Source organism: Schistocerca cancellata, chromosome 9 (assembly GCF_023864275.1).
Source record: "Schistocerca cancellata isolate TAMUIC-IGC-003103 chromosome 9, iqSchCanc2.1, whole genome shotgun sequence".
NCBI lineage: Eukaryota > Metazoa > Arthropoda > Insecta > Orthoptera > Acrididae > Schistocerca > Schistocerca cancellata.
Window position 1 is genome coordinate 1,395,056 of NC_064634.1, and position 27,082 is coordinate 1,422,137.

A 27,082-nucleotide genomic window follows, 5' to 3' on the forward strand; every position below is an offset into this window, starting at 1 on the left:
TGTAAATTAGAGTGCTGGTTAACTTTCCAATTTAACCAGTTTTTAGGTTTATATGATCTCTGGCTGTGAAACCTAACCTTTCAGTGACTCTTGCCTCTAAAATATTTTATTGTTTGTTGATTTTGATGACCATATTTCACACAGATACAAAAAAATTAAAAAACTCTGTTCACACTATTACAAACAAATATGTTACTGTAATTCACTCACCAAGAATATCTGACTGTGGCAGCCATTTACTAATCATCACATTTGGTGAAATATTCGGCAGGTTATCATCCTCCCATTTCCACAGCACCTTCTGTCTTATTTTGGAGAATGCTCCTAAGAAAGCTGCTCTTTTCTCTTCTGGCATATCAGTGCTTTTTAGATTTGATCCCATACTGAAGTATACCACTCCTTCTTTTGCTTTATCAAGGTACTTCTTCAAGTCCTAAAATTAATTTTATTAATATGAGAAATTTTTACTTTTATAATGTTCCATTTTGCTTAATCTATTATTACCAATACATGCAAAATAAATTTTGAACGAGGTGTATAAAACCAAAAATTATGCTTAGAATTATCTCAGTGTAATAACCACAATAAGTCATATCACTGCCTAGCAGTTCTGAGATAAAGCATTCATTGATGTTTTTGATGGTCTATCAGGTACACAAATGCTTCCAGAGAAGGGAAATGGTTCAAATAGCTCCAAGCACTATGGGACTTAACATCTGAGGTCATCAGTCCCCTAGACTCAGAACTACTTAAACCTACCTAACCTAAGGACATAACACAAATCCATGCCCGAGGCAGGATTCGAACCTGCAACTGTAACAGCAGCGCGGTGCCGGTCTGAAGAGCCTAGAACTGCTCGGTCACCATCGCCGGCGAGAGAAGGGAAATGTGAGCTAAAAAGGGGACCTCTTGTTGGAAACAGTCAGTTCTGAGCCATTAATATTTTCAAATTAGGCATTAAATTCTGAATGATTTGGTGCAACAACCATGGCTCTTTTTTCCCTTTAAGTTATAGATATGTAAAGCTTATATAATGAAAATGAACATTTTGAGGAAAATGCATTCAAAAGTTCAAAGTAACACAGAACATTTATATTTTATATTTCAGGAATTAATTGAATGGCAAAACACAGCTTTAAATTCCCTCTTTTAAGTAGTGTATAATGAGTCTGATACAATTAAACTGAGCAATTTTGATCTTCTTTGAGAGTGGAGGAACTGCTTGTGAATCATCTCGATTGGGATCAGCAGCTGCGTTACTGTTTTTTTCAGCAACAGATTTAAGTTCAACTTGAGGACATAAAATTTCTTTGAATTAATCTTTACAGTATGGTCTGATGTTTATGAAGTGGTATTCTTGATGTTCCCTTGTCACAGTTTCTCCTCATTGAAATCAAAATGATTGTACTGAGTTATAAGGGACAAGAACTTCACCTTTTTCAGTTCCAACCATCACAGTGGAATTAACATTAGTTGTTGGTGTTCATCTTTCAATGCAATCAACTAAGTCTGACAAAGAGAAGACATAAGTTACTCTGAGATTTTTTAAAAGAAAAGCTCACAGGCCTAATCACAAGTAAATTTTGTGTAGCCTACTGGCATGAATGACAACAATTTTCTTGTCTTTCTTTTAGTAAATCCTTTTGTTTTTTCTCCCAAACTGTTATTTTCTAAATGAGGATGAAAATGACTAGTGATAGGATTAGAACTTTTAGTTGTGCTGGCACTCTCAGTCCCAAATATTGACCTTAAATGGCACTAAAAATTACGTAGGGCCCAGCTGCAAAGGATTGCTTGGTATGTGTATTTGTGCCATATCAAAATTGTAATGCAAAGAAGTTTTGTCACCATTTGCAAAGTTTTCTCTAGTTTTATTTATGGTATCATTGTAATACATTCTCTCCTCAGAAACCACATTAGCAACTTCATACCAGCACCACCAGCTAATGGCAAATTCACCACTGCCAAAGAGGGATCACTCCACTGGCTCACAAAAACAGCTGCAAATGATGATTTACAAGAACCTGCTTGACAACAGAGCACCATCTCAGCTTTGGAGACATTTGTGTGAATCTATCACCTCATCGCTCATGACGAACATTATGCTTCGGATGCTGGGGCTCATCAGACTGAAACCAAATATACAGATGGCAATGATCTCCCATGAAAGCAAAATGACAGAACAGGCTGACAGACTTTTCATGATCTTGTAGCAACAATACTTGAACATACCAGACAACAATGACCAGTGCCACTACATTCCTAACATGACACGCTGCTCGCTGCCACCCACAGCCAATGTGATCAGAGCAGTTGCCACTCACAAGAGTCGCATCACCAGCTCCTAATGTGAAGCTGCTGATGTTTGGCCTGAAGCACTAAGCACACCCATGGCAAACAATAAAATTCCACACACTGATGTGTCTTTGTGAACTTGGTTGAATTGTCTTCACACTCATTTTTGTGACCAGGTATGCACCTTTTCCAGGCTGTGCAAGCACTGAAATGCGAGACACAATCCAGATCACAGCACATGATGATGCCACTCACTAGTTTTTGCCAGCTCTAAATGATAGTGGTAGACTCTACATGCTAGATCACTCAACAGATGAATACTTTCTGATCGACAGTGGCTCAGAAGTAAGCACTAATCCCAGGCCTACATAGAAAATTTCCTTGGCAGTTTTTGGCCACTGATGTTTGAAATCTAAGGTGTGGATCTCCTCTGTTGCTTTCATCTATCACCAGAATTGATGTGAGGAATCCATAATCTTTTGAGTGGTGGTGAATCTGTACCAGTAGTTCCCAGAATGAGATTTTCACTCTGCAGCAGAGTGTGCACTGGTATGAAACTTCCTACTTGTACCAGTAGTTTGCCACTTGATACACAGCTGCCTTCAGAAGACGCTGGTCTGTTGGCGTCTCCCTGCATGACCGAGACAAATGTGACAGTAACAATAAAGACATCAGCAGCAGACACATACATGTGTACAGTCAAGAGAGAATGCAGTGCCCGATCTTTCTCAGACACAGGTCAGTACAGTGAGTTTTTGTTGCAGTGCACATGTGTCCTCTATGTGTGACCCACCTGCCCCTCAGGATTAATGTGTGACATTTCCACACACAGATATGTAGCATGAAACTATGCATAAAATAAATATTACACCAGCCTGCATGGTCAATGGACAGTATCATCAGTGACAGGTTAACAACAGTTTTATTGAAACTTCCTGGCAGATTAAAACTGTGTGCGAGGCCGAGACGTGAACTTGGGACCTTTGCCTTTCATAGATAAGTGCTCTACCAACTGAGCCACCCAAGCATGACTCACAAGCCGTCCCCACAGCTTTACTTCTGCCAGTACCTCATCTCCCACCTTCCAAATTTCACAGATGTTCTCCTGCAAAATTTGCAGAACTAGCACTCATGGAAGAAAAGGTATCGTGAAGACACGGCTTTGTCACAGCCTGGGAGGTGTTTCTAGAATTAAATTTTCAGTCTGCAATTATTTCTGCATGTTTCACAGGAGAACTTCTGTTGAGTTTGGAAGGTAGGAGATGAGGTACTAGTGCAATTCAAGCTCTGAATACAGGTCATGAGTCGTGTTAGGGTGGCTCAGATGATGGAGCACTTGCCGTGGAAGGCGAAGCTCGTGAGTTCGAGTTTCAGTCCTGCGCACAGTTTTAATCTGCCAGTAAGTTACTTGTCAGTGCACAGTCCACTGCAGAGTAAAAATTTCATTCTGGAAACACCCCTCCTGCTGCAGCAAAGCCATGTCTCCACAATATCCTTTCTTTCAGGAGTGCTAGTTTTGCAAGTTTTGCAGGAAAACTTCTGTGAAGTTTGGAAGGTAGGAGATGAGGTACTGTAGGAAGTAAAGCTGTGAGGATGGGTTGTGAGTCATGTTTGGCTAGCTCAGTTGGCAGAGGCAAAGGCAAAGGCAAAGGTCCCAAGTTTGACTTTTGATCCAGCACACAGTTTTAATCTGTCAGGAACTTTCATATCAGAGCACACTCTGCTGCAGTATGAAAATTTCATTCTCGGAACAGTTTTATTTCCAGACTGCTACAACCTGCCCAGTGACATTGAACTGGCCATGATTACATCAAGATTATTGGCTGATGAGTCTCCCCCCCCCCCCATAATGAATCCTAGGAGGCAATACTTACCTCTGTGCATGCACACAGGGCCTGAAAAACAACCTAGCATTCCCCCAACAACTTAACAACCTCAATGCAGGCCTACAATCCCACTATGGCCACCTTCACTGATCTCAATCCTGCCTCAGCCAATATCACCTGTATTGAGATAGGATGTGGATAAAATGCCACATTATTTTTCTTCTCTCTCACTGAGAAATATCCCAGTCATGCATTGTATTAGAAACCAGCCATGGCACAGTCAGTCATGTGCACTGTGTGATGATAACATCGCAGATGTGACCTCTGCTAACTTCATACCCCAGTACTCTGCTTTCCTACTGTGAGACGTTGGGGAGAGGTCAGGGAAGGTGGGTCTCTGTTCTGACCTCATCACCGATAATACAAGGGTGAGATAATAAGACTCTTTGGTCAAAGACTGACCTCCTGTGAGGAGAGTACGTTTCATATACACAGTCTGCTGTTTGCTATTGTATCATGCACATGCTTCTTTTTGTGTCTCTGAGTTAAGCAATAAAGTGCATGTGAATTCAGTTCGTCTGCTCTCTCACATTTCTCTATGAGCACTGTGATCAGTAACTCCCACATGTCTAAGGTAGAAACAGCAAAAGAAAACAATGCTTCAGATTAGTGAAATACTCAATACCTGTGAGTTTCCGATTAATGGTTTATCATTTTGGAAGTTTATTATTTTTATGTGTTATTATGTTGCACAAAATAACATCTTATGATGCAAATAGCATGGTTAACTTCATTCTGAAAGTATACTAATGTAACTGTGGAAATTAATAAAGTGGGAAAGAGCACACAAGAGTGGGAACATTGTTGTTTGTAGAACCTTACATTTTCAGTTTCTGTACAAAAGAGAAAAAAGCTGACAGGAAAACCAGATAGCACGTGATTGAGGTAGTGAAAAATTAATGAAAATATTTGTGGCTAGTGTTGAAGCCTTTTGAAAGTGACAGTTTTGCATCTCAATCACAGAGAGATCAAAGAGTAAAAAACCACATTTTGATGTCATAAGATAGAAAATTTCATAAAAATGTGTAATGTTATAAATACTAGGTGAAACAGTTAAATAATTTGAAAACTTTTGTAAAATTGTTTCTGAACAGTAAAATGAATAGTAACTGATGTTATAACAAGAACATGAAATGTATTAATTGTCATAAATCTACAAAATGTTTCATGGTTTTGGTTACACAACACAGTGTCTCTGTGGTTTAGATGTTGTACGAGATCTTTTCAGAATTTTGGTTCACTGTATATTGTCAAATAAACCGTGTGTATGAAAAGAAAAGTGTCTGATGTAATAGTTACAAAATGCAAGGACCTGCAGTATAATATTTCAGCTAAGTAAATTATATTATTATTGCTTCTGCTATATTGGGATGTACTTCTGACTACACATGTGATGCAACTCACATTTCACAACTGCAGCGAGCCCAAAAGAACCTTGATAGAATAATGCAAGAATTGAAAATGTTGGTAATTGGTAGACAGATTCCCCCCCACCCATGGTTACTCCTCCTTCTCCTTCCCTTGCTCTTTTAATTGTTTTTGCCCAGTTTATTTGGTCACTAAGTAGTGAAAGATATTTCTATAAATGAAGTAGGATTAATTAAGTTTATCCATTAGCTTATCGTTGGGTTGATTTCATTCTCATTTTTTTACGTATATGACCAGCTAGTAATTTTGAACCTGGAATTCATATAGTACACTTGCAAATTCATCTATTTCCAAAATCTGTAAATCTTCTGTAATTACCTCTTATAATGGATATGACAGCAAACCAAAGAATCATTTGATACATGACTTAATAACATTCAACAAATAAAGTCAGTATTAAATGTCTTATGTTTGTCTAGAACTAACAATAGTTTTGCACTCAGGCCATGAAGGTCATCTTCTATCAATCGTGTCAGTGGATAGGGCACTGAGGGCCACGTGACCAACTCACCAGTCTCCCGGCCATTATAAGCTTTCTGACATTGGAGCTGCTACTTTGTATCATCAGTCTAATAAGGCTCAGTGCACCCTTTCCAAACCTTGCATCAAGGAAAATCACGGAAAATTTCTGGCAGGACAGGAACTAAAAACTACATCCTGTATGTGGTAGTCAGACATGCTCACGCCAGCGCTGTGGAGGCAGGCTGCTCACCAACACTTCAAATCTGTGCAAATGCTTGCGCTATTGTCATCCAGTACACAAAGAAAAGATATTTCTCTTATAACAGAAAGACCAGGTTCTCATGAACAAATGTATCAATTGCAATGTCTACATCCCTACATTTATAATACTTCAGAAGCGAAAAAGTAATTGGTGCTGCCAGAACAAAAAGCTCACCTCTGGAAGTTGCTTTGGTGGCTTTACATGCATGCCACCAACCATTATAATATTTGGCACTAGTGGTCTTATATATCCAATGCTCATATGGGAATTAATGAGCATCAATGACGTTTGCTTTTCCAAGGTGGCCAAACTAGGAATTGCTGAATCATTGAGACGCTTCCGAACTGCAGCATCCATGCCTGGCAGTATGTACCATTGTCGAAAAAGCCTTCCCACTGTTCCAAACACAGCATTGTTAAGCCGCTGAAAGAAATCCATGTGGTCGGAGTAAGCGAAGAGAGGATCTGGGAAGTAAGCAATTTCTGATGGATTGCCCACCCTGTCACCAACCCACTGATGTCCTTCATATGGAACAATCTGGATCAGAGGCACATTGAACTTAAATGCAAATACGTGGTAGCATTCTTGATAAAAATCTTCAGTGATAACAGCATCAAATTTCTCATTGGATTTGTATAGTTTTTGGATTTCCTCTTCTCCAAGGATTAAATTACATGAACGTATTCCATAATTTGAAAGGAAGAACAGTCCCATGAATGGATTGACCACAGATAACTGAAACATATTCACTGAACCTGAAAAAGACAAATTAAAAATAAATGTCACCACTTAGACAAGCAAAAGTATGCACTATTTTGACTGAATACTGTAATGAACTGTGGATACATAATAATATTTTGTTTTTGAAGTCTACTTAATAGGCATAAATTAGTCACACGACATCTACTATTTATATTTTTGTAGCCAATGATCGATTTCGCATGCATGATGGGGCTAAAACTCACAGAAAAATTTGCTTTTCTACAAAATCATGAAATATACCATTATTACTGCTATATCTACACTCATTATTGACAAAAAATACATACACAAAAATTATGTCAGCTGATAACTGCACACCAAATAATGACAAGGTTATAAAACATTAACACAACTATTAACTATTGAAGTACAGAAGCCGAGCGCTGCGGCCGAGTGCTTCTAGGCACTTCAGTCCAGAACTGTACTGCTGCTACAGTCGCAGGTTCGAATCCCGCCTTGGGCATGGATGTGTGTGATGTCCTTACGTTAGTTAGGTTTAAGTAGTTCTAAGTCTAGGGGACTGGTGACATCAGATTAAGTCCCATAATGCTAAGAGCCATTTGAATCATTTGAAATACAGAGCCCTGTCACTGACAACTGAATGCACACAGGTGTGGAGCTGGTCTGACTTGAGAACACTTGCATACAGTGGAGAAGACGAGAGGGAACAAGGCCCCACTGGCAGTGACTCAACATGTTCTCATATCCTGGCTGAGATGCTGGCTGCAGGTGACGGTGGCACACTTAAGCCATCCAATCTGCCCACGTCACCCAGTGATGACAACAGTGGTGATGGCAGCAGTGCAATGGCAGCTGCATGGTGACAGCATTGGCATCCATCAGCTCATCAGCATCTGAAGAGGCATCGCCCTCACAGGGATTGGCTGTCAGCTGTCCCCGGCCCAACAAGATGAGCAGGTGGAAATGGCCCAGACAAGGGTGTACTGGCTGGGCTGCAGTGACAGCCCTCTTCACATGGGGGCTCTGTGGACCATGTGTCTGCAGAAGTTGGAGGCAGCAACGACAGGGCTTCGTCTACGCAGTGCTCCAACAAACGGGTGGTGTCTGGGCAGCCACTGCCAGACACCAGTTGAGGGTCTGGGATGGACAGTGGCTTCACCTCGACATTGTCATTGCCCACCAGCACATCGAGGGAAAGAGCCTCTGTGGCACCTTGTTCCTGGAAAGGAGGGGGGGGGGGCAGTTGCAGGAGAGATCTCCAAGTGTGTTCCCTGTGGCTTCAACAGGCTGTTGCCCCAGCAAGGGCATAGTTGATTCTGATGGTGGGGGAGTGATGCCTCACCGGTGACCACAGTGAATGTTCACTGGCCATGCATCTCCTGAACTGTAGCTGACACCCACCCCACCCACCAACCTAAGCTGCTTGCACAGACTAGATCGCCCACAACATATCATGAAGGGTGTGGCCAAACCACAGGCTTTGGCACAGGACAGAGCAGATGTAGCAATATCTGGGGTTTCTGGCCATAGAGAACCTCCACTGGGCTGTGGCTGTTCAGTGGGATGACCCTGTAGGAGCTTAGGAACAGAGGAGTCTGCCAAGCACTTTGCCAACTGTGTCTTAAATGTACACACCATATGTTCCACCTAGCCATTCAGTTGGGGGTGAAATGATGTGGATGTGAGGTGAGTAATACCATTCCGGATGCAGAAATCACAAACCAATGCCAAAGTAAATTGTGTGCCATTATCGCAGATGATCACATGTGCCAATCCTTTGGTCGCAAGAATCTGAGTTGTAGCCTGCAAAGTAGCTTCTGCTGAAGTGGTGTGCATGATGTATGGGTAATTTTGCAGGCCATCCACCACAGCTAACCACATGAAATGACAGAAAGGACCAGCATAATTGATTGGATGGGGTCCCATGAATGACAGGAAGTGAGCCACGGAGCAAAAGTTTTTGGGGGCTGCCTGATGATCAGCACACTGTTTGCACCAGCAGACAAGCTTCTCAGTTGCTGAATCAATGCTGGGTCAGTAGACAAAACACCTTGCTAGGATTTTCATGTGGGTTATGTCCCAGTGCCCATAGTGCAGAAGTGCAAAAATTCAGGATTGCAGGACTGGCAAGATGACACTGCAGACTTTGTCCAAATCCATACTGAGGAGGAGTGTTCCAGCAACCACCAGCAGCCAATTATGAAGTAAAGAAATGGAGAGTGAGTCTGACTCCTTAGCAGGCAGCCATTGAGCCCAACATATTGACACAAAATGGGACACCAGACAGGGCACTGGATCTCGCTGAGTGGCTTTCTCTATGCACTTTTCTGTGACCAGGAGCCTACCCAACACCTGCTGGACATAATCATCAATTTGGAAACACATAGCTTCTATTTTGCTGAATTTTGTGTCAGGACCTATAATTAAGCATGTCTGCATTGGCATGGCAATCAATGGGATGAAAATGAAGCTCATATAGATACACACTCAGTAATAAAGCCCACTGCTGAAGTCTTTGTGTGATCTTCTCAGGAAGCTGAGAATGGGGCCTAAAGAACCACTAGCATTTTTGGTCATTGATAAGATTCAGTTTGTTTCCAAATAGGAAAATGTGGAACTTACAGACTGCACAGACAGTTGCCAATGTTTTGTCTCTTCTATTTGCAACTAATTGCATTGAGCAGCTGTCAATGTCTTTGAGGCATATATCAGAGGTTTTCACAACCATCAGCTTCCATGTGAGACAAAACCACCACAAATGTGTACTGGCACACATCTGTGGCAAGATCCAGCTGTTTACCCAGTGTAAGGTACCAAGATACAGGGAAAACATTAGCAACAGCTTGGCACCTTGTCACCACCCCAGAACGAACAAAAGGAACACCTTTCTTCCACAAGTTGTTTAAGGAATGAATGAAATTTGCTGCATTGGGGATAAATTTTGATTAGTAACTGATTTTTCCCAAAACTGGTTGTATTTCTTTCAGCTTTCATGGCTCAGGAAGGTTGGCAATATCTGCTAGATGCTGCTCCATAAGACAGATGCCATCCTTTGAACGAAGAATGTCCACACATTCCACTTCTGCCTGATATAACTTTTTCTGCTGGTTGTACTTAAGGCCTGCCTCTTGCAGTCAAGTGAAAAGGGTCCAAAGATTGTCCAGATGTTCCTGTTGTGAGGCCTCTGTGAAGATAATGATAATACAACATGAGGCATCACATATTAACTGTTCTAAGAATCAATGAAAAATAATGGGGGCATTCATGGCACCAAAAAGCAAACACATGTAACTGTATAACCCAAACGGGGTGTTGATAACCATAATTTATTGGGAAGCAGAACCAGATGAAGCTCTAATATGCCTCTGCCAAATGAATTTTGTAAAAACATTCACCACCTGCTGGTTTCATGAGGATTTTGTTGGCCCATAGAATTGGGTAAGAACCCACTACCGACTGACCATTAATGGTGGATTTGAAACCTCCACACAAATGAAGCACCATTGCAGGTTTGTGAATAACAACCCATTGGTACAGTCCATTGGCTAGGGGTGGCTGGTTCAATGGGTCCAGGCCCTGCAAACTATTAAGTTCCATCTTGACTGCCAATCTTAGGGTGAAGGGCAGAGACCAAGCAAGACAAAATTTAGGTATGGCCATTGATTTGAAGGTAATGTGCATCTCATAATTCTTTGCTGTGCCCAGACTGGCAAAAACAAGGGGGCATATTCAAGGCAGAGGTTGTCCATTTCCTGGAATGGAATAGAGTGTGAAACAAGATGAACCATGTCTCGAATTTCAAACCTAAAGACCATGAAGGCATTAGAACCAAAACTGTTCTCCAATGTCACACTGTCTGCTGCCAAAAGCATGATAACCCTCTTGACGGAATGATACACAATGTTGATCATGAACTCTCCTTGAACAGGAACGGGGTGCTTTCCATAACTGACCAAACAACAATTTGTGGAGGAGAGAGCAGACTGACTCAGATGATGATACGTTCCCAGCTTCATGATGGACAATGAGGACCTGGTGTTGATTTGGAAATGGTACAGTTGTTGCTGAGTCAACAGTACAATGTAAACCTTACACTATGGACTTCTGAGAACTTCACTCCTGCATCTGAGGCCTGGATACATGGTTAATTGTGACAGACTGTGGCCACATGGCCTTGCTATGGTGAGTGGCAAAAATGGCATGCCTACGCAGGCAGTGGTGCTTTGATTGTACATGGAAACAGAGAGGACATGACAGAAAATGTGGCAAAAAACAACAGTATCTGATTGTGACCCAAATGAATTAGAGGAACAAATTGAGGCTATCAGGGAATCCCACTGATGCCGTGCCAACAATCACACTGACACAACATCCATGACATCCTAAAAAATTTCAGGCGAAGTTTCTGACACTTCAAAAGCCCCGGCAACAGCCAGTGCCTCCTCAACTGTTGGATCTTCTAAATGCAACACCTCCCAACGGACCTCTCTGTCCGGAGCAGAATGAACGATGATGTCGTGAATCAGAGAACTGGCATAGGAGTGTCGACAGTGAGCATGCACAAATTTACACTTTCTACTTAGCTCATGGAGGTTGTCTACCCATGCTTCATGAGATTGACCACACAGTCAGGTCATCAGTCCCATCAGATTAGGGAAGGATGGGGAAGGAAGTTGGCTGTGTCCTTTCAAAAGAACCATCCCAGCATTTGCCTGATGACTCCATAGGTGTTATGTTGTGCAGCATGTTCAGGAACCACTTGTGATTGCAATTACCCACTGTTTAGAAGTGCCAGGCAGTGGCGGATTTACATATAGACCATCTAGGCACAGGCCTAGGGGCGGCACCTTAAGGGCGCGGCGTTTTTTTGCTCCGTACTCATTTTAACCTTTAAGCATCAGGGAAAACAAAACTGGCTTCTTACTGGCCAGAGCCTGGAATATTAGATTCTTTAATTTGATACATAGGCAAGAGAATTTAAAGAGGGCAATGGATAGCCTGAAGGTAGATACATTGGGAATTAATGAAATGTGGTGGCAGGAAGAGCAGAACTCCTGGTCAGGGGTTATAAATGCAAAATCAAATAAGCATAATGCAGGTGTTGGTCTAATAATGAATAAGGAAACAGGAACACAGGTAAGCTTTTCTGAACAGTGTACCAAATGCAATATCATGGCCAAAATGGACTTGTGGGATTTCTTTCAATGCTGAAGAATCTCTGGACAGAAATAACAAATGTTTACTATCAAACATTCTTTATTCACGTATGTTGTTGTTGTTGTCTTCAGTCCTGAGACTGGTTTGATGCAGCTCTCCATGGTACTCTATCCTGTGCAAGCTTCTTCATCTCCTAGTACCTACTGCAGCCTACATCCTTCTGATTTTTACCCTCCACGCTGCCCTCCAATACTAAATTGGTGATCCCCTGATGCCTCAGAACATGTCCTACCAACCGGTCCCGTCTTCTTGTCAAGTTGTGCCACAAACTCCTCTTCTCCCCAATTCTGTTCAATACCTCCTCATTAGTTATGTGATCCACCCATCTAATGTTCAGCATTCTTCTGTAGCACCACATTTCGAAAGCTTCTATTCTCTTCTTGTCCAAATAATTTATCGTCCACGTTTCACTTCCCTACATGGCTACACTCCATACAAATACTTTCACAAACGACTTCCTAACACTTAAATCAATACTCGATGTTAACAAATTTCTCTTCTTCAGAAACGCTTTCCTTGCCATTGCCAGTCTACATTTTATATCCTCTCTACTTTGACCATCATCAGTTATTTTGCTCCCCAAATAGCAAAACTCCTTTACTACTTTAAGTGTCTCATTTCCTAATCTAATTCCCTCAGCATCACCTGACTTAATTCGGCTACATTCCATTATCCTCATTTTGCTTTTGTTGATGTTCATCTTATACCCTCCTTTCAAGACACTGTCCATTCCATTCAACTGCTCTTCCAAGTCCTTTACTGTCTCTGATGATCACAAGAAAATATATCACAGGATGTGAAAACACCCAAAGTCTGGAAGTTTTCCAAATCTCACTAAATCCAAAGAAAGAGCACTCCATGGTCCTAGTGAAGGTGGTTTGCCATTGCCTTCCTCCTACCATAATGGGGATGAATGATGATGAAGAAGACATAACAACACCCAGTCATCTCAAGGCAGGAAAAATCCCTGACCCCACCAGCAATCGAACCCGGGACCCTGTGCGCGGAAAGCGAGAAAACTACCGTAAGACTACGAGCTGCAGACAAACATAATATGCTCATTGCTAATACTTGAAAGAAGGTTGTATATGTGGAAGAGACCTAGAGCCACAGGAAAGATCCAAATAGATTACATAATGGTATGGCAGAGATTTGGAAACCATTTCTATGGGAAGATGTGCCTTCAGACCCAGATTTATTGGTTATGGCCTGAAGATTAAAACTGAAAACATTGTAAACAAGGAGGAAGTTAAGGGGATGGGACTTGGATGATTTGAAAGAAACAGGGTCTGCAGATAATTTCAAAGGGAGCATCAGGTATCAATTAACTGAAACGGACATAAGAACACAACAGAAATGGATGGAGATGAAATAGTGAAGGCAGCAGAGGATCAAATAGGCAAAAAGACAAAACCTACTAGAAGTCCCTGGATAGTGGATGTGATACAGAATTTAACAGATGAAAAGAGAAAATATAAAAATGCAGCAAATGAAGGAGGCAAAAGAGTATATAGATGTTTGCAAGTGAGATAGACATAAAGGGCAAAGTGGCAAAGCAGGAAAGACTAAAGGAGAAATGCAAGGCTGTAGAAGCATGCATAATTAGTGAAGAGATAGATGCTGTGTGTAGAAAAATTAGAGAGACAACTGGAGAAAAGAGAAGCAGCTGTATGAATATCAAGAGCTGAGATGGCACTCCAGCACAAAACATAGGAGGTAAAGCTGAAAGGTGGAACTAATATAAAGAAGGACTATTCAAGGGAAATGAAGTTGAAGGCAATATTATAAAAAGGAAGGAGGAAGTAGATGAAGATGGGTTGGGAGTTAGGATACTGTGAAAAGAATTTGACAGAGCATTGAAAGACCAATGTGGAAACTAGGATCTTGGAGTAGGTGATATTCCCTCAAAATTATTGAGATCCTTGAGAGAGCCAGATATAATGAAACTATTTCACCTGGTGTACAAAATATATTCAAAAGATGAAATACCTTTAGATTCCAAGAGCAATGCAGTAATATCATTTCCAAATAAGGCAGGAGCTGATAGATTTATTGCCAGACCATCAATTTAATAAGTCATGCTTGCAGAATACTGACACAATTATTATTATGGAAAAACTCATAGAAGCCTGACCTTGGGGAAGATCTGTTTGGGCTCTAGAGAACACAAGGCTATATTGATCCAATGCCATATTTCAAAAGATAGGTTAATAAAAGTCAAACTTACATTTATGGCTTTTGCAAATTTAGAGGAAGTTTTTGACAATGTTGACTGGAATACAGTCTTTGATATTCTGAGGGTAGCTAGGATCCAATACAGGGTGCAAAAAGTTACACTTACACAGAAATCAGACTGCAAATATGAAGAGTAGGACATGAAAGGGAAGGAGTAGGTGGCAAAGGAGTGAGACAGATTTGTAGTTTATCTCTAACAATACAGAAAACCAAGGAGGAATATGGAGAGGAAGTTAAAGTTCAGGGAAAAGAAACAAAAATATTGAGGTTTGTTGATGACATTGTAATTTTGTCAGAGGCAGCAAAGAACTTGGAAGAGCAGCTAAATGGAATGGATAGTGTCTTGAATATAGATCAGGTGATATTGCAGGAATTAGATAGGGAAATGAGTCATTAAAAGTAAAAGATGAATTTTGATTTATGGGGAGCAAAATAATTGATGACTGCTGAAGTAGAGAGGGTATAAAATGGAGAGTGGCTGTAGCATGAGAAAATGTGCCTGAAAAAAAGGACTGTGTTAATATCTAAAATAAAGCTCCGTAATATGATTGTCAGACCAATGCTCGTTCTGTACCCATCTCCTTACCCTATGGCTCCTATCCCAGTGACTGTCCCCACTGCCCTATGCATTCTCATACCACCACCTATTCCAGTCCTGTAAGTGGCAAAACATATACTATAAGAGAGAGAGAGAAACCCATGAAATGATATGTCATATCCCAGCTGTTATGTAAACACTGTTCTGCCTTTTACACCAGCATGACTACTACCCAGTTATAAGTCAGGACGATTGGGCATAAGCAGAGGGGGTATACAGGCAACACACAATATCCTGTTGCAGAGCAGGCTGTACAGCATGACACTCACAATCTCGGTGATTGTTTTATGACATGTGCCATCTGGATCCTTCCCCCAGACACCAGTTTTTCAGAACTCTGGAGGTGGGAACTAGCAGTACAACATGCCCTTGGTTCTCGCCACCCACCTGGCCTTAATTTATGTTAATTGCTTCTGTCTCAGCATTTCTTCACAGTAACTACTCCTTTTTTCACTCCATTTTAGTTTACTACATCTTTCATTTTCAGACTTGTCTATTTTTCATGGTCCTCCCTCTGACCTCTGTTACATACAATGCACTTAGCCTTTCACTCTTATTAACTCATGCACAATGTTTTAGAGTAATCTCTGTCTTGCACATTATCCTGCCTTCCACCTTTAAGCTCTCAGGTTTTCAAATTTTGTCTGGTGCAGTCCCCAACAGTCAGTCTTTCTTTCTCATCCCATATGGTAATTCTTCCCTGACCTGGGGTTCTGGGTAACTTTTCTGAACTGTTCCCCTTTCCCTAAACCTATCCAGTCTTTTTCCTTCTCCCCTCTTCCTTCCCCTTTGACTCTTCTGCCAGAATTTGTCTACCCGTTTACATTATGTTATTAATAACTGATTATCTTTGTTGTTATAAAATAAATTTAAGTGTTAGGAAGTCTTTTCTGAGGGACTTTGTCTGCAGTGTAGCCTCATACAGAAATGAAACATGAATGATAAACCATTCAGATAAGAGAATAGAAGATTTTGAAATATGGTGCCACAAAAGAATGCTGGAGATTAGACGGGTAGGTCAATTAACTAATGAGATGGTACTGAACTGAATTGTGGAAAAGAATAGTAACACAGCTTCACTAAAACAAGGGATCAGGTGAGAGGTAACATCCTCAGACGTCAGAGAATCGCCATCTTGGTGATGGAAATAAGTATGAGGGGTAAAAATCGTAGAGGGAGACCAAGGGATGAATATAGTAAGCAGGTTCAAATCGATGTAGTTGGCAGTAGTTATTTCGAGATGAGGAGGCTTCCACAGGACAGAGCAGCATGGAGAGCTACATCAAACCAGTCATCAGACAATAACTATTTGCAGGACTCCAAATGGAGGTATAGAAACATTGTTCAAAAACTTTGAACTTATGGTGAAGAAAGGATAAAAGTCAGAAACAAACATTCCTATCTGTAATTACTTCAATATATAAATGTCAAACTCTGGTAAGCATGCCCAATGACAACTTTTTAATATTCTTGGTAACTACAGTATTTCTAGAAATATTTATATTGCAACTCCTGTATAGTAATACTTTTCTGGCCATGAACTATCACCAGTCACATCCCCTACCAAACAGGCTTGCTAACAATACTTCCGATAAACGAATAAATTTCATGTGGATCCCACTCCAATGTAAACCTTTTGAACTGATGCAATTGCAGCAACTTGTACGTCAGTTTCACTGTACTTACTTATTCAAATGGTTTCTCATTTGGACTCATAAGGCTGTGTCGATCTTTCAACCACAAAAAATCTGAGTTGGTGACTGGGAACTGAACCTATAATATCCATGTCAGTAATACCAACAACACCAACCACTAGACCACTGGAATGCTTGATGCTTCCACTGAGGAACATGTAGTGATTATGAGAGGTCAGGAAGAAGAGTCTGTAAACTTGTTCTTTGGTGTATTAAGTCACACGGAGTGATTTTTTTCCCTATGAAATTCAATCTAACTATTTTTTAAACTGTGTTTGATAGATTATTAATGAAATGCATTGCTGAGTGATACTCTTGTTTGTCTCTTCAAAATATACTTATTTTGTCTGTAAGCCCAGAGGAAAGTTTCTGGACTGGTACAATATTGAACATGATAGCATTAGGGGAAAATATTGTTATTACAGAGGATACATAAAAGTGTGATAGTATGGGACTAAACAGGCTCATACAAATTGTAAGGACACCTGAATTTTAAAGAGTTCTATGAAGCTAAATGTCATCATCTAAAAAAAATAAAAATGCCATATGAAAGGTATACAAAACCTGCTCGCAACAAGTGCAAAGCAGCCATGGAAAATTATCACGTAAGAATCGTCTCCTATGCATATGTAAGAGCTGTTACTTGAAACAGATGAATTGGAAGAGTTCTTTAAGTATCCAGAGAAAAAAAACTGGTTACAAGAACACCTCAAGTGAAATTTTTACAAGTTAACTGCTTGACAAGGAGACTCCAGTGAGAGAATTTTTTCAGTGGAATCCAAAGGCATTGAAGAAACAGTGATACTATGAAAGTATGGATTATTACTGTTTATCCACATGCATTATCAAGAAAACTATTCATTTGATTTACTAATCTCTCATGTTTAATTTTAAGGAGGGGCACTACCATCTCCACAACCCCCTCCCTGCTTTTGTCCCCTCTAGCATATGGTTATAGTTTCACCATTTCTTTCTGACACATTAATTCCAACCAACTTACCCATGCTCTGCTAGAGCTATAGGTGCCTCTGAAGAGGGAGGGAGATATGAAATATGGCTCTCTTGCTATCTCGTGGAATCTGGAGGTTTTGGATCATCAGACTGCAGTCTGCTGAATAGTTTAATGTCATCATCTCCTGTGCCAACTTCTTAATCTCAACACACACCCAGTTCCTCAGTTAATTACTGGACATGTATGTGTATCTGCCTTCCCATTTTACCCTCTAGGGCTCCCTTCAGTACCATGGAAGTTATTACCTGATGCCTCAACACATGTCCTATCACCCTGTCCATTCTTTTACTCAATGTTTCCCATGCGTCCCTTTCTTCACTGATTCTGCAGAGGGCCTCCTCATTCTTTATTTTATCAGTCCACTATTCTTCTCTAGCACCACATCTCAAACACCACAATCCTCTCCTTTTCCAGTTTTTCCACAGTCCACGATTTACTTTTACAGAATGCTACACTCCAGATGTGCGTCCTCACAAATTTCTTCCTCACGTTAAGGCCAATGTGTGATAGTCCTGCTAGGCTTCTTTTAGAAATGCTTGCTCATGTTGCATGTGCTGGTATGCTTATTATATTCTGCTTTTTTGTCTTTCAAGTGTTAGTTTCCTTCTAAGGAAGAAGAATTTCTTCAAATCATCTACTGTCTTATCCCCAGTGTTACATTCATTATGGACAATTTCCAAAACTGTTTTTTTAAAATTTTACTGCAGCAGTTTCTGTTCCCTTCCCAGACCTGAAACCAAGCTGTTCTTTGCACAGAAGTTGATATTTATTTCAATGATCCATAATTGTTTTTCAGAATATTTTTGAAAAAGAAGTAGCAACAAAACTACTCTGTAATTCTCTGTACTTTCTGTACAACCTTTTCTTGTGGGTGGGAAGAACTTTTGCAAGCTTTTTGTAACCAGAGACGCAAATGGATGTGAATGACTCATTTATAGTGCTAATGCAGTCCTCTAGCAGATGCATTGGAACATCGCCTAGGCATGTGTTTATTTTTATGTTATCTGACTGTTGTGTTAAAAGTGCAGACCCAATACAGTTGATGTTCTGTTGTACATTGTTTAATCTCACTGATACATTATTCATACTACTCTCATCCTTTTATCACAAGTTATAGTGTGTCAAGTCCAAACCATCTGCAGCTTGTGGTCTAGTGGTTAGTATTGCTGCCTCTGAATCACAGGCTCCCGGGTTTGATTTCCAGTCAGGTTGGGGATTTTCCTGCCCAGGGACTGGGTGTTTGTGTTGTCCTCATCATTTCATCATCATCATCATCATTCCTGACTGTGGTTAGACTGGAATGTGAACCAAATTGGACTGTGTGAAAATTGGGACTTTGTATGGGCACTGATGACCGTGCAGTTGAGCACCCCACAAACCAAACACCATCATCATCATCATCATTAATTCCAAACAGAGACAGCATAACACAGTATTGCCTACTGACCTTCTTGGCACCGCACTTGGAGTGCGGGTTAAGTCCCTAGTAATGGAACATACCTCACTACACCCTACCTGGAGTGTGAATTCATGAACTTCCCTCAAGTGTCACACAACAATGCTTATCTCTTGATAGATCAGGAAGTGCAGTTACCCTCATGTAGCCCTTGTTTAACTCTGAATGTCTGTATGCTGTCTCATTTTGAATACTTTTAGACTTAACACAATTTATGTATCTAACACTGATATTTAGGTAAAGTACAATTCATGCATGCACTGTAATATTATAATGTTTGATAAGTTTATTACACTCTTTGTTATGCTTCTCAGGAAGCTTTTTAGGGAAATCACAGACTATAATTCATGCAGTATAATGCCTCACTAACCTGTACCAAATGTATTCCTTGTGTCAGGAATGATTATTTCACGCCAGTTTTCTGTGTGGCCCTCACTCTTAAAGGGCGTAACGAAGGTGACCTTGTGCCCCCTGGCGACCAGTTCTCGCAGGTAGCTCTGTGCCAGGATCCAGTGGCTACGCCCGTGCAGAGGGAAGAATGCCAGGAAGTGAGCTCCATCCAGGCCGCCCAGCAAGCAGAACAGCAGCGCGATGTGAATGGCTTGCATCTGGAGAACAAATTGTGCAATAGTATCCATTATTTACATGGGGTATGATCCATACAACAGAAAAAGTGAGCAGAAATCCACTGAATATGAGAACGGATGTGGACAATAAATACAGTAACACCTTGACCCCCTCTGGTTAACTTTCAATGGTGGCTGAATTAGATTAAATTGTAATTAGTGTATCCAGAATGAGATAGTGTAATTTACTTTAAGGTAGTTAATGTGGCAACAATAAAAACTGTTAACACAAGTGCGTGCTAATCCAAATGTATTATTTGTGTCTCAATTTTAAAGAAAAAGCTACTTATTTCTAGAAAAGGCAACACTGATTTTGTAATTCAAGATTTGCTGCAACTGTCATTTTTCTTCTTCAGTGGAATCCTAAATGCAACATGCAACAAAGAGCACATCACAACAATATTTCTAGACCTTTCAAAAGGCATTACTCAACTTCCTAATTGACAACACATTGCTCATGAAACTGTTGTGTGTAGGTATAAGGTGACAAGATTTGGGAAGGTAAAATTGTACCTACAGAACAGAGTTTAGCTTCCATTCCCTAAAGAACGTAGCATAAACTTCTACTACTCAGAAAAGCAGTGTATTAAATAAGAGGCAGCACAAGGCTCCAGTCTGGGACCAATCTTATTTTTTTCCTTTATCTCTTATTTGCGAATGATCTGTAACCATCTAGACCATACCACAAATACATAAAAATTTCAGATGATGAAAGATATTTATTAATAAAACAGAGTACCAAAGAAGAGCATCATATGCATAGCAGACTAATTTTCAGGATATATACTACCAATAAACACACAAAACACAGTTACAACACATTTGTACACAGTACAAAATAAGCATTCATTAACTCTTTACATGCAACCATTCACCAAATCTCTTGAGAATATAACTTCTACCAAATTTCTTGGAGCATGGATTCAGGATGCTTTAAGATAGCACAATATATGAAATGCAAGAGCAATAAGCTGACTAGGCAAAAACAAAATTTTATGCTCTCTCCTCACCGGTTAAAGCTATATTTTATGACTCCTCAATACATGAGCATGAAAATATACAATAAATTAAAGGGATGTGATATTCTGAGCATGGAAATTGGTCATCTAAAGAAAAAATTACATGAACTCTTAGTGGAAAAATTTTATTATTCAGTGGAGGAGTTTATGAATGGTGAGGTGCTAATTTAAACAAGGCAACTAACATCTCGGAAAAAAAGTACAAAATTGTTAAAGTATTGTACTGCTAGAAAATTGTTTGATAACTATACTTGTTATTATTTTTAAGTCTGTAAACTAAATCCCTAAAATTATGTACTGATATGTCTCCAGTACAGTAGATCACATGATCTGAATATTGTATGTTCTCAGATGAAATAAATTAAATCAAATCATACGTTGTGCTACCAAAATTTGCTTTGGTTAAACATTAAAAGAGATAATAAAAAATTTAAACTTTCAGCCAGCATAATTATTACTGCAGATTGCAGATGATGTAATCTTCTGGGGAAACCTGCCTGCCAACAAAACTTGTATCATACACACATCAAAAACTGTTTTGCATCACTCCGGTTCCCAGAACTCCTGAAGATAGAGGCTGACTGTGGATATTGTATCGCAGACACAGTCCCTTTCAGAGACGTCACTAAACTCGCCCAAACATGTAAACAACCATGCATGAGCAGCGCATATTAGATGGAGGAGGTCCGACAGCCGATCAGTTCCAGTCATTCCACCAGGAAGGAGGTACATGGCTTGTGTTGTCTGTAGTTCAACCATGTCTTAGATGGTCAGTACCATGATTTGATCATGTCCGCATTGTTACTTTGTGCCAGGAAGGGCTCTCAACAAGGGAAGTGTCCAGGCATCTCTGACTGAACCAAAGCGATGTTGTTCAGACATATAGGAGGTACAGAGAGACAGGAACTGTCGATGACATGCCTTGCTCACGCCACCCAAGGGCTCATACTGCAGAGGATGACCACTACCTATGGATTATGGCTCGGAGGAACCCTGTCAGCAATGCCAGCATGTTGAATAATGCTTTTTGTGCAGCCACAGGACATCATGTTATGTTAGGCTGCATGATGCGCAACTTCACTCCCGACGTCCATGGCGAGGTCCATCTTTGTAACGACTACACCATGCAGCATGGTACAGATGGGCCCAACAACATGCTGAATGGAACGCTCAGGATTGGCATCATGTTTCTTCATCAATGAGTGTCGCATATGCCTTCAACCAGACAATCATCACAGACGTGTTTGGAGGCAATCCGGTCAGGCTGAATGCCTGAGACACACTGTCCAGCGAGTCAGCAAGGTGGAGGTTCGCTCCTGTTTCGGGGTGGCATTACGTGGGGCCAATGTACACTGCTGGTGGTCCCGTAACATCTGTATGATACATGAATGTCATCCTCCGATAGATAGTGTAACCATATCAGCAGCATATTGGTGAGGCATTCGTCTTCATGGACGACAATTCATGCCCCCATCATGAATATCTTGTGAATGATTTCCTTCAGGATAATGACATCACTCAACTGGCCACTAACATGATTTCAGGCAGCGTACTTTCTTCACCTGTTGTCACTGTCCAACATGCTGTGTAATTTTGACAGCTAATACATATTCCATTGTGGATTACCATGTTTGTAACCTTTTCTGTTTGATTTCTCATGTACTGATTGATGGGAAGCAAGTCATTGTGTCGGTCAGTCCATGGCTGTCCCCTGGTTGGGTTCCGACGGATCAAGTTCAGTTGGGCTCACCACCTGTCTCACCTGAGTGAACGAGGGTAGACCGACCTCCCTGGAGGCCTTCTGGGTGCCACCAGTGTTTAATTATCTGTTTTCTGCTGCTTAAAATTTAAGGCTTATGGTTTTTTTCTTTTTCTTAAAAAATTTCCAAAATTAATTCTTCAACTTATCTTTCAAGCTTAAACATTGCAGCCTTCTGCCTTTAAATGATTATGGTAATATACTTTAAATTTTGAAACTTAATTGTGGCCTTCAGCCATTGGTATTGGACCTTGCATATGTTTGTTCTATCTGCTTTGCCTTGAGGCTTTCCACTTAGCCGTGACATGTTTTTTTTAATATTATTATTATTATTATTTTATTTCCCTTTTAATTCCATTTTTATCTTGTTGATTTCTAAGATTTCTTGTTTGGTGGTCCCGTAATGACTGTCTGATACATGAATGCCATCGTCTGACAGATAGTGTAACCATATCGGCAGCATATTGGTGAGGCATTCGTCTTCATGAACACCTTGTGAATGACTTCCTTCAGGATAATGACATTGCTAGACTAGAGTGGCCAGCACATTATGCAGACAAGAACCCTATAAAAATGCCTTGGAGAGATTGAAAAGGGGTGTTTATGGACAATGTGATCTACCAACCACTCTGAGGGACCTACGCTAAATCGCTGTTGAGGTGTGGGACAATCTGTACTAACAGTGCCTTGTTGAACTTGTGGATAGTATGCCACAATGAATACAGGCATGCATCAATACAAGAGGATGTGCTACTGGGTATTAGGGGTACTGGTGTGTACAACAATTTGGACCACTACCTCTGAAGGTCTCACTGTATGGTGGTACAACATGCAATGTGTGGTTTTCATGAGCAATAAAAAGGGCGGAAATGGTGTTTATGTTGATCTCTATTTCAGTTTTCTGCACAGATTCCAGAACTCTCAGACCAAGGTGATGCAAAACTTTTTTTGATTTGTGTATAATACTATATTTCATATACAATCACGCTTTGGAAATCTAGAGAAGTATCAACAACTTTATATGTCCCAATAAATCAGGATCTTCATCCTTATGAAGCAAGAAGCAAACAGGATACACGTGTTTATCATGCAGATACAAGACTAAAATAAAATAGACCACTACAAACAGGGAAAAAAGAACTGGACTCTAAACTATTTGACAACACTGCAACAATAAAAGGTACTTCAGAATCCCCCAGGCTGTGGCTAAGCCATGTCTCCACAGTATCCTTTCTTTCAGGAGTGCTAGTTCTGCATGGTTCACAGGAGAGCTTCTGTAAAGTTTGGAAGGTAGGAGACAAGATACTGGCAGAAGTAAAGCTGTGAGGACCAGGCGTGAGTCGTGCTTCGGTAGCTCAGATGGTAGAACACTTGCCCGCGAAAGGCAAAGGTCCCGAGTTCGAGTCTCGGTCAGGCACACAGTTTTAATCTGCCAGGAAGTTCAATAAAAGGTACTACTGTGAAAGTGTTGTTAGTGCAGTTGAATATCTTTTATCAGTTATTGTCAATTTTATAATTTTAAAAATGAAATATTATTGAAGATCTGAAGATGTATGATGTAAAAGTTGATCAAACATTTCCTTAGGTGTAAGATAATTGAATCTGGTAACATTAAGACATTCAGTCTGTATGATTGTATGCTATAGATAGAACACATTCCACAGCTGTTTTATCATTATTTTTCATATTATTTAGAAGCAATGTACAGGAAAGGGACATAAAAAAATATTTCATAGTAGATAATTATGAAGAGAATGGAGCTTACAATTATTTAAAACATCTTGGATGTTTGAAATGTCTGTACGGTCATCTTATCAGCTCATCATTTTTTGTTACTGTATCAGTTTACAGTATTGTTATTCATCATGACAGAGTGCTTATAATAGAGCAAAGAGCCTTGTCCAACATCATATAGTACAGTTTTCGCAACAGATTATTAATAAAGATGTAATATTAACTATATTGCAGAACTTCAAGAGGAACGAGTTTTGAGGGTCACTTATGATGAGATATGGCATGGGATGCATATCATCCACAGTCTAGATCCACATCAGTGGGTACAGTACATCATTGTGTATGATTTGGAAATACATAAGACGACTGATGTTTGGTGTTACTTTATAACTGATCCTACCTAATGAATCTGGGAAAAGTTCTTAAGAGCTTTGCCTTCAATAGCTGCCACAGTAACTTCATGTTACAAGGTAGCAGGAGACATCAAGAGGAATATTTCATTGCTGGCATATTAGACCAGTCTGAGGGAGACTCAGGGAGCTGGTAATGATGGTGCAGTGTGATGAAATTTCTAACGGAACAATGCTGTGTGACATCTCCACAGTAATGATGAATACATCTACCACACACATGCCAGTGATGTTGCAATCTGCTTACAATAGTTTTACTTGGCACACAACTGCATGTTTGAGAATAGGACAGCAGTTGGCATTTACGTGAGTGTTGGGACTGACAACTTCAGTGAACTGTGCCAAATATCATTCACCACATAAACTGCAGTTTGACAGCCACAGGTGCATTGAAAGTATGATCACTAGACAAAAAAATTAGTCACCTCTAGAGAATTTACTGCAGAATTGACTTTATTGCTTTGTTTATTCATGATGCATGTTTTGCCTAATTTAAAGAATCCTCAGATTGACCAGTGTAATGTTGGAAAATGGGTTTTGGATTCCATGACTAGGGCTACAGCAAAAAATGACAGTCATATACAGTGAAATAAGAGAAACAACGTGCTCACATTGTATATTAAAAGTGTAACATCCAATAAAATAGGAGGTCTGTGTAGCAGAGGCTGATACTCTACACAAGTATATCAGACTGGAGAATAAAGAACGGGGCCTCCAGCATATTTGCCACGTGACAAGACTACTTACAGGCCTGATCCTGCCTTTTATCTGCTTGTCTATCCAACACACACCTGCAAGTTTATCAGCTGTTATGCTTTTAATATATGACATAAGCACATACTTGCTTCAATTTATATTATTATATATGACGAGGGTAGTTTATTTTTGCTGATGCCCTAATTGTGGCACCCAAAACACACTTACGAACACTATACTGATCAATATGAAGTTGCCTTGTTTTAGGATAAATGTTCATCATGAATAAATAAAGCAAAAAAATCAATACTGCAACGAAGACCATTGTTTTCACCATATTCAGCATACTGGTTGCTGTACCAACATACCATGAAGTGGAAATCCTGTTAGGAAGTAGGTCTACAAGGTTGTGCAGGTACATCAGATTCAGGTTAAGCCACTCACTGAGGATTTAATGTGCAGTCTGTAATGGGACAACCTCCTATGACATTACCTTTCGTTATAGAAATAGCTGATACCAGGGATATTTTCGAATCTCATATAAGTGAGCATTATCTCGGCTGTTTCACTGAAGGAATTTCATATGATTTTGTATATGATGTGTTGTATTTCAGGCTAAAATGTATAATAAGAAATTAATTTGTTACAACTGATATTTACTAGCTCTGTTTGTATAGCTAAAATTCTTCTTCTTTTAGAAATATTTGAAATTACGAAATATCTAGCATACTTAAAATACCTGTTATCAATTATACAATCTAATGCTAATTATTAAATTTATTTCTGGATTCATTTTAAAAATAATGATACAGCTTGGTGACGATTCTTCATTTGTCAAGAAAGTTTGTAAACTCTTTGGAATATGTTACTACCACAGAATGAGTTAGCAGTAGTGGACATGCCTCTGATGAAAATGGACACGTTTTTAGTTTTGGCAGTAATAAGGTAATTTTTGGTTTTATGAAAATGGAGATCGTGAAGTCAGTGTGATGTAGAAGAATGGGACAAAATAAAGAAAATGTCATAGAAACAGGAAGTACTTCCTCAATTACTATGTCAACTGGAACCCACAAAGTCAAAATTGGAGCCTCAAGAATCTACACCTACAAGTCCTGCAGCCAACAAGAAAATGAAGACAAGTAAAAAAAAAATTGTATATCTTATGCCTCTCAAAGCTTTTGAAACTAATGAAGAGACTGAAAATTTACTGGTGATGTGTGGGAGGGTAAGATTACAAGTTTCACCAAACTGTGGGGATCCTGATGTCAGTGTTTTACCCCATGTACCATCATGTCCCCTAGATTTTTTATGGTGTTCAAGTCAGGCAATTTTGCAAGTCAATCAAGTTGCAATAGTGTGGGGCAGTGTTCAGAAAACCAGTCACATATTCTTCCAACCTGATGAACTCCACTGTTGTCTTCTTTGGATGCCTGTGTGAGCAATGCCCTGTTGTGAGGTGAGCCAACTCCAAATGTTCACTGCATGCAGTTCCCGTGGCAATGTTCTCTCACCTAACTTGCGGGGATGGATGTTCATTCACAGTGTGCAGCAAGTCCTGTCATGTTTGAAA

The 27,082-nt window shown here is 40.1% G+C and overlaps 1 protein-coding gene across 1 annotated transcript in view; it reads right to left on the reverse strand.

The window, feature by feature from the left end:
* LOC126100612 (UDP-glycosyltransferase UGT5-like) overlaps nt 1–27,082 on the reverse strand; it is a 114,906-nt gene that overhangs the window by 13,150 nt on the left and 74,674 nt on the right. The window contains exons 2-4 of the mRNA XM_049911238.1: nt 19,639–19,876; nt 6,508–7,088; nt 211–433 (exon numbers count right to left, since the gene is read on the reverse strand). Coding sequence (XP_049767195.1) covers nt 211–433; nt 6,508–7,088; nt 19,639–19,876 — 1,042 coding nt within the window. The remainder of the gene's footprint in view (nt 1–210; nt 434–6,507; nt 7,089–19,638; nt 19,877–27,082) is intronic.